This window comes from Symphalangus syndactylus, chromosome 17, assembly GCF_028878055.3.
Source record: "Symphalangus syndactylus isolate Jambi chromosome 17, NHGRI_mSymSyn1-v2.1_pri, whole genome shotgun sequence".
Lineage (NCBI taxonomy): Eukaryota > Metazoa > Chordata > Mammalia > Primates > Hylobatidae > Symphalangus > Symphalangus syndactylus.
Genome location: NC_072439.2, coordinates 10,100,327 through 10,114,872, shown reverse-complemented (window position 1 = coordinate 10,114,872; position 14,546 = coordinate 10,100,327). Strand labels below are relative to the sequence as shown.

The 14,546-nt window shown below is 56.8% G+C and overlaps 1 protein-coding gene across 2 annotated transcripts in view; it reads left to right on the top strand.

Annotated features, from left to right (window-relative positions):
• The window catches only part of SHC2 (SHC adaptor protein 2), a 38,395-nt gene extending 25,861 nt beyond the window's left edge, over positions 1-12,534 (top strand). For both annotated transcript variants that reach the window (XM_055247634.2, XM_055247635.2), the window contains exons 10-13: positions 4,343-4,477; positions 6,492-6,802; positions 9,887-10,020; positions 11,549-12,534. In XM_055247634.2, coding sequence (XP_055103609.2) covers positions 4,343-4,477; positions 6,492-6,802; positions 9,887-10,015 — 575 coding nt within the window. In that variant the 3' untranslated portion in view covers positions 10,016-10,020; positions 11,549-12,534. The remainder of the gene's footprint in view (positions 1-4,342; positions 4,478-6,491; positions 6,803-9,886; positions 10,021-11,548) is intronic.
• The last annotated feature ends 2,012 nt before the right edge of the window (positions 12,535-14,546 follow it).

The window sequence follows — 14,546 nt, the reverse complement described above, 5'->3', positions numbered from 1 at the left end:
AGTATTAGGTTTCCGTGCATGTTGGATGTAGGTACTGCGTCATCCACACATATTAGGTTTCCGTGCACGTTGGATGTAGGTACTGCCTCATCCACATGGTATTAGGATTCTGTGCACGTTGGATGTAGGTACTGCGTCATCCACGCGGTATTAGGTTTCCGTGCATGTTGGGTGTAGGTACTGCGTCATCCACACGGTATTAGGTTTCCATGCATGTTGGATGTAGGTACTGCGTCATCCACACATATTAGGTTTCCGTGCACGTTGGATGTAGGTACTGCATCATCCACATGGTATTAGGATTCTGTGCATGTTGGATGTAGGTACTGTGTCATCCACGCGGTATTAGGATTCTGTGCATGTTGGATGTAGGTACTGCGTCATCCACGCGGTATTAGGTTTCCATGCATGTTGGATGTAGGTACTGCATCATCCACATGGTATTAGGATTCTGTGCACGTTGGATGTAGGTACTGCATCATCCACATGGTATTAGGATTCTGTGCATGTTGGGTGTAGGTACTGCGTCATCCACGCGGTATTAGGTTTCCATGCATGTTGGATGTAGGTACTGCATCATCCACATGGTATTAGGATTCTGTGCACGTTGGATGTAGGTACTGCGTCATCCACGCGGTATTAGGATTCTGTGCATGTTGGATGTAGGTACTGCGTCATCCACGCGGTATTAGGTTTCCATGCACGTTGGATGTAGGTACTGCGTCATCCACACGGTATTAGGATTCTGTGCATGTTGGGTGTAGGTACTGCATCATCGACACGGTATTAAGTTTCCATGCATGTTGGATGTAGGTACTGCATCATCCACATGGTATTAGGATTCTGTGCATGTTGGGTGTAGGTACTGTGTCATCCACGCGGTATTAGGTTTCCATGCACGTTGGATGTAAGTACTGCGTCATCCACGCGGTATTAGGATTCTGTGCATGTTGGATGTAGATACTGCATCATCCACACATATTAGGTTTCCATGCACGTTGGATATAGGTACTGCATTCGTTCACATGGTTCAAAGCATCATGGAGTTTAAAAAGCTGTTCAGTGAGCACTCTCTCTCTCATACCTGTCTGCATCTGTTTTCTTTGCCTCCCTGATCAGGCAGCCACTGTTAGCTGTCAGTGCCTCCTGAGTTATTTTCCCAGCTTTTGAATGGATATTCAAGCCAGTTCAAACGTGCGTCATAGCCCCCGTTTTTGCAGATAGGGTGTGCTCCCCATGCATCTTCCACCTTGCTGTGTCCATGGGGCAAACATCATGGGTTCTTCCCACACCGTGCACGCCAGACTTCCTCATTGTTATATCATTTATTCCACCCACGCCCTGGTCCTGGACATCTGCATAGATTCCAGGCGTTTGCCATGACAGACGGCCGTGCAGTGACCTTAAACGGTCCGCCTGTGTGCCAGGACTCAACAAACACGTCCCAGGGAGGGGCACCCGTGCCATTTCAGTAGGAATCAGTAATTGCCTGCTCAACCGACATTCCCACCAGGCACTTCGAGCTTTGGCTTTTTGTTTTTGAGACAGTGTCTTGCTCTGTCGCCCAGGTTGGAGTGCAGTGGTGTGATCATGGCTCATGGAAGCCTCCACCTCCCAGGCTCAAGCAGTCCTCCCTCCTAACCCTCCAGAGTAGCTGGAACCACAGGCGTGCATCACTGCACCCAGCAAATTTTTAAATTGTGTGGAGGTGAGGTCTCACTATGTTTCCCAGGCTGCTCTCAAATCTCAAAGCCCTGGGCTCAAGAGATCCTCCCTTCTCTGTGCCACGTGCAATGCCCCTTCCCCGTGCCGTGTGCAATTTCCCCTTCCCTGTGCCGTGTGCAATCCCCCCTTCCCTGTGCCGTGTGCAATCCCCCTTCCCTGTGCCGTGTGCAATCCCCCCTTCCCTGTGCCGTGTGCAATCCCCCCTTCCCTGTGCCGTGTGCAATTCCCCTTCCCTGTGCCGTGTGCAATTCCCTTTCCCTGTGCCGTGTGCAATCCCCCCTTCCCTGTGCCGTGTGCAATCCCCCCTTCCCTGTGCCGTGTGCAATGCCCCTTCCCTGTGCTGTGTGCAATCCCCCCTTCCCTGTGCCGTGTGCAATCCCCCCTTCCCTGTGCCGTGTGCAATTCCCCTTCCCTGTGCCGTGTGCAATTCCCCTTCCCTGTGCCGTGTGCAATTCTCCTTCCCTGTGCCGTGTGCAAATCCCCCTTCCCTGTGCCGTGTGCCATCCCCTTCCCTGTGCCGTGTGCAATTCCCCTTCCCTGTGCCGTGTGCAATTCTCCTTCCCTGTGCCGTGTGCAAATCCCCTTTCCCTGTGCCGTGTGCCATCCCCTTCCCTGTGCCGTGTGCAATTCCCCTTCCCTGTGCCGTGTGCCATCCCCTTCCCTGTGCCGTGTGCAATTCCCCTTCCCTGTGCCGTGTGCAATTCTCCTTCCCTGTGCTGTGTGCAAATCCCCCTTCCCTGTGCCGTGTGCCATCCCCTTCCCTGTGCCGTGTGCAAGTCCCCTTCCCTGTGCCGTGTGCAAATCTCCTTTCCCTGTGCTGTGTGCCATCCCCTTCCCTGTGCCATGTGCAATTCCTCCTTACCCAAGCCATTCCTGATGGGCATTGAGGGTCTTCCCGCTCCCTCAGGTAACTCCGCGGCAGGCGCCCCTCATTGCCACGAGCCCTCTTCTCCAGTGCATGCTGAGCCGGGAACTGCCGGGTCACGGAGCGCCAGCCTTAATCACGTTACCCGCGGTGCCAGTCCACCCTGGAGGCGGCTGTGCAGTCGGCTCGCCCGCCAGCCCCGCCTGCGGCTGCCTGTTCCCTAACAGCCTTGCTAACATCTGTGTTGAGCTTTTTTTAGATCTTCCCAAACAATCTGGCATTTCACTGCCAAGCGTCAGAGCCCTCGAGCTGGTTAGAGAAACTCGAGCCATCGAGTGCCCACCCGGTGCCCAGCTGTGATCTGGTCCTGGCGCACGTTCCTCTGGGATGCTGGCTGCTCACCCCGGGGCTCGCCAGCGTTCCCTGCCCCTGTGCCCACACCCAGGCTGTTCTCACTTGTACTCATGCCTTTCCCGATTCTCTGGCTAAGAACTCCTACAAATGTGCCCATAGCGCAGGTCCAGGGTCCAGGGATTCCTCCACCCTTCTGCCTCTCGCTCTCGTCCTCCCCCCCCGGACTCTCCCTCTCGCTCTCGTCCTCCCTCCCTGGACTCTCCCTCTCGCTCTCGTCCTCCCCCCCGGACTCTTGCAACTGCGTTTCTTCCCTCTCACCCATCCTGACCCTAAGAAGCTGAGAGAATCTGTGCCCCTCTCGGTAACTGGGAAGGCCGGGGAGAAGCCCCTCTGCCCTCCTCACCCAGCAAGGGCTAGCACAGCCTCACATTCATGTGGAATCACAGCCAGACCCTGTTCCAGGGCAGAGGAAGTCTGGTCAGGACCCGGCAGAATACAGATGGGGTCCAGGCAGCTCCCGGGGGAGATGCCCCGAGGATACCCGCGATGCCGTTCCGGTTTGAACCATGTAGATACTTTTTTTTTTTGGAGACTGAATCTCATTCTATTGCCCAGGCTGGACTGCAGTGGCCTAATCTCAGCTCACTGCAGTCTCTGCGTCCTGAGTTCAAGCGATTCTCATGCCTCAGCCTCCCAAGTAGCTGAGATTACAGGTGCCCACCACCACACCCGGCTAATTTTTGTATTTTTAGTAGAGACGGGGTTTCACCATGTTGGCCAGGCTGGTCTCGAACTCCTGACCTCAAACGATTCACCTGCCTCCGCCTCCCAAAGTGCTGGAATTACAGGTGTGAGCCACCACGCCCGGCCCCATGTAAATACTTTACATGTTCAAAATACAATTAAAAAAAGAAAGGAAGGAAAACCCTAAAATAGAACTGAGTCAGAACAAGTGACCCTCCGTGCGTCATGTTGATAGCATAATTATAGGGAAGCAGAGTTGCTGTGATTATTTTTAAACGTGGAGACTGAACATACACCCTGGGAAGCTCAGGTCCCTGGGCCGGGGAGGGCAGGGGCAGGGCGGGGTGGAGCAGCAGCTGCCTTCTCCCTGGGTGTGGACGTCTGGTGCCCACAGCGCCAGCCGCACGCTGTCCCACTCGTGTCCCTGGTTGGAGCCCCGACGGGGCTTTGCTGCTGTTAGATGCTCCCTGTAGCGCCTGCCGACGGGCAGGTTACCACGGCAAGGCCAGAGCAGCATCCGCCCTGCAGCCAGCAGCACAGACGGTGGCGGGGGGGACCTCCTGGTGGGACCCCGTCAGGTGTCCAGGGCCTGGCTCCCTGCAAGCCCCTTGCCTGGCTCCCAGCCGACCCCCTGCCCCTCCTTACACTCCGCAGCTCCACCAGGGGACGGCTACGTGCAGGCGGACGCCCGGGGCCCCCCGGACCACGAGGAGCACCTGTATGTCAACACCCAGGGTCTGGACGCCCCCGAGCCAGAGGACAGCCCCAAAAAGGATCTGTTTGACATGCGTATGTGGCAGCCTGGGGGGCGGCTGTCACCCCATGCGGCCGTGTCGTCTGAAGGGGGAGGCACAACCCCACCCCCACTCCCTGCGGGATCCCTGGTCTGATGGGGGAGGCTCCCTTCTCCCCGTGAGATCCTTCAAGTCCACAGTGGTGGGGCAGGGAAGCCCAGTCTGTTTCCTGGTGGAGGCCTTGTCCGATGGGGGTGTCCTGGACTCTGCCTTAAAAGGGGCCAGTCTGACAGGGGAGGCCCATTCTCTCTAGCGAATGCGGCCGAGCAGCGTGATGGGTGAGGCCCAGCCCCTCCTACAGGACCCCATCTCCTGGGGCCTCCCTGCTGAACCCCCCAGTCTGGTTGGGAATGCTGCTGGCCCCCACTCTGCGAGAAGCTCTGCTCTCGGGGGTAACCCACCTGCCCCTGTCGGAACCCCCAGTCTGAAGGGAGGGGCCTGGTCATTCCTTGAAAGAATGGTCTGTGTGGTGTGAGGCTGCGGCGCCGTCTGTGAGGCCCTCCAGTCAGCAGGGAAGCCAGACCCTTGCCCCGTGGGACGCCTTAGTCTGCGAGGGGAGGCCTGGTCTTTTCTCCGTGGGACTCCCGGCCTGCTGGGACGACTGCCTGGCTCACTGGTCTTGCTGACTCTGGGTCTCCCTGGTCTGATGAGGGAACGTGAGTTTTCTCTTCATGTGACTCCGGGGTCTGAGGATTCTTCCTACGGAAACCCCGGCCCGATGCGGGAGGCACAGCTTCCTGCTTGAAGGAACGCCCAGTCCAATGAGGGAGGCTCAGTCCACCCCTGGGCAAAGTGGCTGGTCTGACGGTGAGCCCGTCCCTTCCTTCCCTGGGTAGGGTCGTCGCCCAAGCTCAGGACACCTCCTAAGCTAGCTGCAAATTTCTCCCTTCCTTCCATCACCTGACAGTGCAGCTTCTTCTTAGCATCACAATAATGACACCATCTAGCACCTAGTGGGCGCCTGCTGTGTACCAAGCACTACGAGAAGAGCTTGGCCCTCTTGGCTCCTCACAGCAACCCTCAGACGGGAAAGGAGGGGCTTGAGGCTGTGAGCTTCCCTCTGAGGCAGGCTGTCCCTTAGGGTGACCAGACTGCCAGGCAGCCCCAGTTGAGGAAGGGTGTCTTCTTGTCCATCCTCCACAAAGAGTCCTGGGGCTGCCTCTGATTCGCCACATGCTCATCCCCAAACCAGTCGCTGGCTGGGAGGGGGAGGTGAACATGCTGACTGGCCAGGCTAGGAGTTGGAGCTGGCTCAGCCCCAGGGTCAGGGCAGGAGGACCCCCAGGACCAGGAGCTGGAGGGGTGCAGGGCCGCTCCAGCCATAGGGAGACCAGGGCATGAGGGTCAGGGCGGGAGGACCCCCCAGGACCAGGAGCTGGAGGAATTCGAGGCGGCCGCAGCCACAGGTAGATGCGTCTCCGTCAGGGCTGGGCTCCAGCGCTGCAGGGTCTGAACCACGCTGCTTTCTGCCGGGGGACATGCCCACCCCCGTTTGACCATGAGGGGACAGAGACTCAGAGGAGAGCCTTTGAGTGGCCTGTCGGATGTCGGCGTTGTCGGAAGCCATTAGAAAACCCAGGGCAGAACATTTTAATGCTGGGGCAAGAGAGGGATGCCGGCTGTCATCGTGAGTATTTAGGGTACATTGGAGGCCCCGGCCAATGCAGTAAGACCAGATAAGGAAACGAGAGGCATACGCTTTGGGAAGGAAGCCCACCCGACAAGGCAGGAAAAAGAAATAGGGGTTAACCTCTGAAAGAAACAGCTGCTGTTAGCCTTTGTACGTGCTTAGAAAACCCAACCTGGGGGTCCAGGTTGCTGCACATGTGAGCCCACCGCACGCACGTGGCTGGGCCGAGTGTGAGTCTGATACGCTGTGGGCGCTTGGTCAGTGCAGGCCGATGAGTTCATGAGGGAATCCCCGGGGAACTCGTTTCTCCCAGCTCTGGTCCCGGCAGAAGCAGCTGCCTGCCCCCTGCCTGCCCAGCACCCCTGTCCCTGGCCTGCAGGACCCTTTGAGGATGCCCTGAAGTTGCATGAGTGCTCAGTGGCGGCAGGCGTGACAGCAGCCCCCCTTCCCTTGGAGGACCAGTGGCCCAGCCCCCCTACCCGCCGGGCCCCCGTGGCCCCCACGGAGGAACAGCTGCGTCAGGAGCCCTGGTACCATGGCCGCATGAGCCGTCGGGCGGCAGAGAGGATGCTTCGAGCTGACGGGGACTTCCTTGTGCGAGACAGCGTCACCAACCCCGGGCAGTATGTCCTCACCGGCATGCACGCCGGGCAGCCCAAGCACCTGCTGCTCGTGGACCCCGAGGGCGTGGTAAGCTGGGCACAGGTGGGAGGGTCTTGGGCCCGAGGGCGTGGTAAGCTGGGCACAGGTGAGAGGGTCTCGAGGGTCTCGGGGCATGCAGGAGCTTTCCATGTTTATGAAGCTTTTCCAGATTGTTCCAGATGTTGCCTTTGACCAGCTACTATAGAATTACAAAGTATTTTCCAGTTTATTTTTGAGACAGTCTGGCTCTGTCACCCAGGCTGCACTGCAGTGGCACAATCATAGCCCTCTGCGGCCTCGAACTCCTGGGCTCAAGCGATCCTCCTGTCTCAGCCTCCTGAGTAGCTGGGACTACAGGTGTGAGCCACCGTCCCCAGCTAAGTTTTTGTAGAGATGGGGCCTTGCCACGTTGCCCAGGCTGGTCCCGAACTCCTGGCCTCAAGTGATCCTCCTGCCTTGGCCTCCCGGTTGTAATCCCAATGTTACGATTTCTTCCGTCATAAGATGCTCCCCCCCATTTATCATGACTTGTGCACCTTACAAATGGTGATGCATTTGAGGGATAAATATGGTATTTTCAGGTTCTAATTTATTTGAGGGTGTACAAAATATGTCTCAATTTACAAGGAATTTTGGGATCAAATTACTGAATTGCTTCAATTCCTTCTTCCTTCCTCCCTCTCTCCCTCCCTTCCTTTCTCTCTCTTTTATTTTCTTTTTCCTTTTTTTTTTTTTGATGGAGTCTTGCACTGTTGCCCCGGCTGGAGTGCAATGGCACAATCTTGGCTCACTGCAACCTCCACCTCCCAGGTTCAAGCAATTCTCCCACCTCAGCCTCCCCAGTACCTAGGATTACAGGCTCCCACCACCACGCCCGGCTAATTTTTCATATTTTTTTAGTAGAGATGGGGTTTCACTATGTTGGCCAGGCTGTTCTCAAACTTCTGACCTTGTGATCCACCCACCTTGGGCTCCCAAAGTGCTGGGATTACAGGCGTGAGCCACCACGCCCGGCCCTTCTTTCTTACTCTTCTCTCTCTCTCTTTTTTCTTTCTTCTTTTCTTCCTTTCTCCCTTCCCTTCCCTTCCCTTCCCCTCCCTTCCCCTCCCTTCCCCTCCCTTCCCCTCCCTTCCCCTCCCTTCCCCTCCCCTCCCTTCCTTTCCTTTCCCCTTCTCCCCCTCCCTCCCCCTCCCCTCCCCCTCCCCTCTCCTCCCCTCCCCTTCCTCTCTCTCTCTCTCTTTTCTTTTCTATTCTTTTTCTTTCTTTTCTTTCTTTCTTGATGGAGTCTCCCTCTGTCTCCCAGGTTGGAGGGCAGTGGTGCGATCTCAGCTAACTGCAACCTCCACTTCCCCAGGTTCAAGGGATTCTCCTGCCTCAGCCTCCGAGTAGCTGAGACTACAGGTGCCCGCCACCACGCCTGACTAATTTTTATATTTTTAGTAGAGACGGGGTATCACCATGTTGGCCAGGTTGGTCTCGAACTCCTGACCTTGTGATCCACCCACCTCAGCCTCCCAAAGTGCTGGGATTACAGGTGTGAGCCACCGAGCCCGGCCTAATTGCTTCAATTCTAAGATATACACTCTCCCCGCCCGAATTTCGACATCTCTGGAGTCTGGATTTTGTTTAAAAACCATCAATTGCATATTTAAACTGCATCATTATTTTACAGGGAGGTTTTTCTCTTCTCTGTCCTCCTGGTACCTGAAACCGTGGCGCATCTTACAGTTGCTCTAGGCCAATGAGATTTAGTAATCTCCAGCTTCTAAAGCGTTTTAGAGTTTACAAAGCATTTTCCAATTTACAAGGAGTTCTAGGGTTTATGAAGCATTTTGAGCGTCCGAGAACTGCACAGGTTATTTCCCAGGTGGGGTGCTGGAGGGTTCGGAGGCCTCTCAGAGTGTAGGAGGCGTTTTCAGCCATCCAGCTGAATCCCTGGGTGGCTCCTAGGCTGGTGTGAGCCTGGTCTCTGCATGAAGCACACGGCGGCGGGCAGGTGGGGGCGCTTGTGCACCCGGGCCTGGGACAAAGCTGGAGGGGGCAGGGCTTGGGTGAGAGGTGCCTGTTCTCCCAGTTCCTGAACCCCTGCAGACTGTTTCCGGTCTCCCCGCCACCGCCCAGCCTCTAGCTTGCTGTGTGATGCCTCAGTTCTTTCCCAGGTCAGACTTTCTCTGTTAAATGGATCTCGCTGGGGTCAGACCGGCAGCCACTACACCCAGAGAAGCTTCAGAACGTCTACCAGTACCTTGTTAAAAGGCAGATTCCCAGCTCCCATTGCCAGTGCCATGGAAGGACGTGATTTTGCCACAGGCCTGGGAATGTGCATTTGTCCCGCTTCCCACGTGAAACGTGCACCGGGCCCCGCCTCACCCGGGAACGGCTCAGCCGTGGGACACAGGGTCTCTTGGTGTTGCATCCAGTTCCAGCACTCAGTAGCGCTAAGAGGTTCTCATTCTAAAATGCGGATGGATTTTGATTTGGCGATTCAGGGTTTCAGGCCTGTGTCTCCATGATTTCAGGGGTTTGTTTCTTGGAGCTGCGTAGCAAATGGCCACACACGAAGTGGCTTAAAACAGCAGAGGTTCATTCTCACGGCTCTGGAGGCCACAAGTCCGAACTCATGGTGTGGCCAGGGCTGGTTCCTTCTGGAGGCTCTGAGGGAGCCGGCCTCCCGGGCGCTGCCGGCTTTGTGGACACACGGCGCCAGTCTCTGCCCTGTCCTGTGCGTCTGCGTGTTTTCCTCTTCCTGTCAGGACAGCGGTCACTGGACTTAGGGCCCCCCTGGCTCATCCTGGACGCATTCGTCCCAGGACCCTTGACCTGTGTATCTACAAAGACCTTTTTCCAAATGAGGGTCACATTCACAAGGCTGAGGGCTAGGACCTGGCCATATCTTCTTGGGGTCACCCTTCAGCCCCTGACAGAACCCTGGGGGTTTCAGAGCCCCCGCCCATGTGTGGTTCTGGAATTCTGAGGCCGATCCTGTGGCTGGTGTCCCGGAATTCCCTGGTCCGGCCACTCATCCATGCAGGCACCCTAGGGGCTCCCCAGCAGGACCCCAGAACGCCGATCTCCGACTCTGCGGGTCCAGGTGAGTTCCTGGGAGCTGATGCCGAGGTCTCTGTCCTGCAGGTACGGACGAAGGACGTGCTGTTTGAGAGCATCAGCCACCTGATCGACCATCACCTGCAGAATGGGCAGCCCATCGTGGCCGCCGAGAGTGAGCTGCACCTGCGCGGTGTGGTCTCACGGGAGCCCTGAGCCAGGTGTGTGGCTGCCGCCATGGGTCGCTGGCCTTGCCTCCTTTGCCAGGTTCTTTTCTAATTTGAAAATTGAGACCCGGCTCACGCGCCATGCCTTTCCCTCTAGAGGGCACGACTCAGGGGTGTTCAGCATCCGAGCCGTGCAACCACCTCTGTCGAGTTCCAGAACATTCTGTCAGTCCCGAAAGAGGCCCTGTCCCCACCAGCCGTCACTCCCTGTCCCCTCCCCAGCCCCAACCCCCACACATCCGCCTCCTGTCTCTGTGGATGGGCCTGTCCTGGACATTTCATAGCAGTGGGATCCCACGCTGTGTGTCCTTCTGTGTCTGGCGTCTCTCACTGAGCGTGACGTCCTCCGGGTGCATCGCGCTGTGGCCTGGGCCGGAGCCTGGCTCCTGTTCACGGCTGGATAATGTCCCGCTGTGTGACGGGACCATATTTTCTTTGTTCATCCGCTGATGGACGCTGGGGCTGCTCCCACCTTTTGGCCACCGTGAGCCTTTGTGTGCAGGTTGTGTGTGGACGCGTGTCACTGCCCACGGGTGGGTATGTGCAGCCATGACCATGACACTGCGATTAGCTGTGATGGACGTCGCCTGGCCTTTGTGGACCCCGGCTGCGTGCTGGGTGGCCAGGCCTCCTTCCCAGAGGAGGGGTGGGCACTGCTGGACAGGATGGTGGGCTGGGACAGGCAGGGGCTGGCGTGTGAGCCCAGGCATCGAGAAGACCACACCTCAGGCCGGGCCGAGGAGCCCCAGGCCTCCACTTTTGGTGCGGGGCTGGGGGGGACCCGTGGTAGGGTGTGGACGGAGGAGGGACAGGCAGGTCTGGGTGATTTCATGGTCTCTCCTCTGGGGTGAGGTTGGGGCAGGAGAGGGTGCAGCTGTGGGTCTGGAGGGAGCAGAGGCTGAGAGAGCAGCCGGGGAGGAGGGAGGGCTGGCGGGGAGGGGGCTGTGGAATTTCCCAAGGGCTGCGCTTCTGGGCCAGGTCGGGCTGCGCTTCTGTCCCCATGACAACGGTCTCCCTCCAGCCTCCTCTCTCCTGGGCGGCACCTCCCCCACGCGGCCGCGGCCTCCACCCAGCCCCCAGCCAGGCCTCGGGCTGCAGGCAGAGGGGGTTCCGGGTCTGGGAGGGGCTCCCGTAAAGCACCTGAAACTGCCGTGTTCCGTTGGCGCCGGTCCCTGCCTGCGTCCTCTCGGAAAGGCGTTGGTGACCCCAGAAATAACCTGGAAGGCAGTAATGATTCCTGCTCGGGAGGCCTTGCCCTGTCCCGGGAATGTGCTCAGCCCTTCGGCTCTGAGACAGGCAGTGGGATCGGCATTCTCGCTTGCACGCGAGGAAACAGCAGAGAGGTTAGGGCACTGCCCTAGGTCCACGGCAAGGACTCACCTGCACCGGAGCGCTGGGCTGGACCTGAGGTGCGGCACTCGTGGAGATGACGGCGAGGCACAAGAGCGATGTGGCTCGCACCAGAGCCCAGGTCTGCGGCCGCCGTCTCAGCCCTGACCTCGCCTTCTCTTTCTGCCCGCAGGTGACCGTTCTCAGCCCCCGCTCCTGCCCGTCGTGGCCTTGGGGCTCTCAGCCCTCCTGCTGGATCCTGGTCAGGCCGAACTGCCGCTGCCTCTCCTTCCTCCGCATGAGCCTCTGGCATAGCCCTTCCTCCAACTGGCCCTGGGCTAGGCCGAGCCTCCTCCCGCCGGGGCCCCTGCCCACCCACTCCTTTGCCTGGAGTGGGCAGTTCATACCAAAGACGGAACCGTTTCGCCTTTAAAGAGAATATATCCAGAAGCAGCCGCTGCCCCGGAGCCCTGGCCTGTGGGTCCCCCTCTCGCCTGGCTGGTTCAGTCTAACACCCCGGAGAGTCAGGGCTCCCAGCACCCTGGGGAGGAGGCGGATTCCGGGCCTGGCTGGGCTTACTTTTCCCACCTGAGGAACTGGGTGCACAGTTGTCTTTGAGGGGGGACGGTTAAGGTGCTTTGGGGTTCTCAGGCCAGGACACCTGCTGGCGCTGAAGTGGAGGCAGCCTCGAGGTCACCTGGGATTTTGGGGTAGCCAGGCTGCTCCGAGACAGTGGGTATCGAGGCAGTCGTGAGGCCCCTACTCCACTTGGGAGCAGGGGAAGGACGTGGTTGCCCAGCCTGGGCTGCGCCCGGTAGCTTCCCCGCAATCCCGCCCTCGCAGCTGTGGACCTAGACCGGTTGTTCAGATGGGTTTGTAATTAAACCTGGGAATGGCCACAAGAGCACAAGCCCACCTGCATATCTGGGGGCCCTCGCGGGGCTGGGGCTGGGACTAGTCTCCCAGGTGGAGAGCTGATGAGGGGCTCAGAGGGACCACATTTGGCCTCCCTAAGGGCCTGGACTTGGAGAGACGGAAGGCGGGGCTGTGCGTGTGCCCATACCTGCCAGATTGTGGGGTGACCCCTCTGCCCAGCAGCCCCCGCATCTCTCTGGTTACCTCTATTTTATCCAGGTTAAAACACACTGCAACTTCTCCATTAAACACTTCTCTCACCTCCTTGGAGACACCCTAGTTTATCACCCAAATGCCAAACCTCTGCCTTTTAAGACAGCCCAGGACATCAGACACGAGCTGTTTGTTTTCTTCTCCAAGATGACCCCAGCGTGGCCCTAGATGGGCCGGGCTTTTCTGTTGTCCTAGCTTCTCTCCAAGACATCCCCTCGATGCCCCTGCTCTTCCCCGATGCCCTGCATCAGGCTCAAGCACCCCAACTCCATTTCTTAGACCTGCCGTCATGTTATATCTGAGCCTCTGGCTCCAAGAGCCCCCCCAACTCCTCCCACAAACACAGCATCTTCCCAGGAGAGAGGTTCCCAGCCTCTCCACATCCCTGCAGGGCCACGTCTGTCAAGGGCCGAGGATCTCTGGCTGCTTTCTCTGCAGACGGCAGACCCTACCCCCTGCCCTGGGGGACAGGTCTAGTAAGGGTGTGTGTGGGGAGAAAAAGCCACTCTGGTTTGTGCTTAACTAGGACTGGAGGCTTCCAAAGGCAAACCCAAAAGGGGCTTCGATGACACGTCTCATTTCCGAGACGTGGAGGCAGAGCCACTCATCCATCCATCCATCATATTTCACCCATCTATAAATCCATCAGTAACCCACTCATCCATCCATCATATATCATCCATCTATAAATCTATCAGTAACCCTCCATCCATCCATCCATCTATAAATCCATCAATAACCCACTCATCCATCCATCATACATCATCCATCTATAAATCCATCAGTAACCCATTCATCCATCCATCATACATCATCCATCTATAAATCCATCAGTAACCATCCATCCATCCATCCATCCATCCATCCATCCATCCATCCATCCATCCATCATACATCATCCATCTATAAATCCATCAATAACCCACTCATCCATCCATCATACATCATCCATCTATAAATCCATCAGTAACCCATTCATCCATCCATCATCCATCATCCATCTATAAATCTATCAGTAACCCATTCATCCATCCCCCATCTACACATCCATCAGTAACCCACTCATCCATCCATCCATCCATCATACATCATCCATTTATAAATCCATCAGTAACCCACTCATCCTTCCATCCATCCATCATGCATCATCCATCTATAAATGCATCAGTAACCCACTCATCCTTCCACCCATCCATCGTATATCATCCATCTATAAATCCATCAGTAATCCACTCATCCATCCCCCATCTACACATCCATCAGTAATCCACCCATCCATCCATCTACACATCCAACCATATATCCATCCTCCCATTTACACATCAAGTAATCCACCTACCCATCCCCCATCTACACAACCATCAGTGACCCACTCATCCATCCAACCATCCATCTACATATCCAGCCATCCATCCATCTCCACATCTACACATCCATCAGTCATCCATCCAGTCACCCATTCATCCCCCTATTTACACCCATCAGTAACCCAGCCGTCCATCTATCCATTCACCCACTTGGTCCCCCATCCATCTGCCTAAGCCTCCATCATTATTTCCATCCATCCATTTTCCATCTGTCCATCCATTCATCATCCATGCATCCACCTGTCTCTCTACTGCTCATCCATCGTCTGTTCATTTGCATTCCCTTCACTGCTCCATCCATCCACCCACCCACCATCTTTCAGCATGCTTGCATTGAGTATCTTTTATCTGCCAGGAGCTCTGGTGGGCAAACAAGATGCAATAGTGACCAAGACAGATCTGCCCTCATGGAGTTAATGGCCAAGTGACATTAATCAGCAAATCACCACTCAACATACAATAACAACTGTGGAGTGGGCGTGGTGGCTCATGCCTGTAATCCTAGCACTTTGGGAGGCTGAGGTGGGCAGATCACCTAAGGTCAGGAGTTCGAGACCAGCCTGGCCAACATGTCAAAACCCCATGTCTACTGGAAATACAAAAATTAGCTGGGCGTGGTGGTGCATGCCTATAGTCCCAGCTACTCGGGAGGCTGAGGCAGGAAAATCACTTGAACCTGGGAGGCGGAGGTTGCAG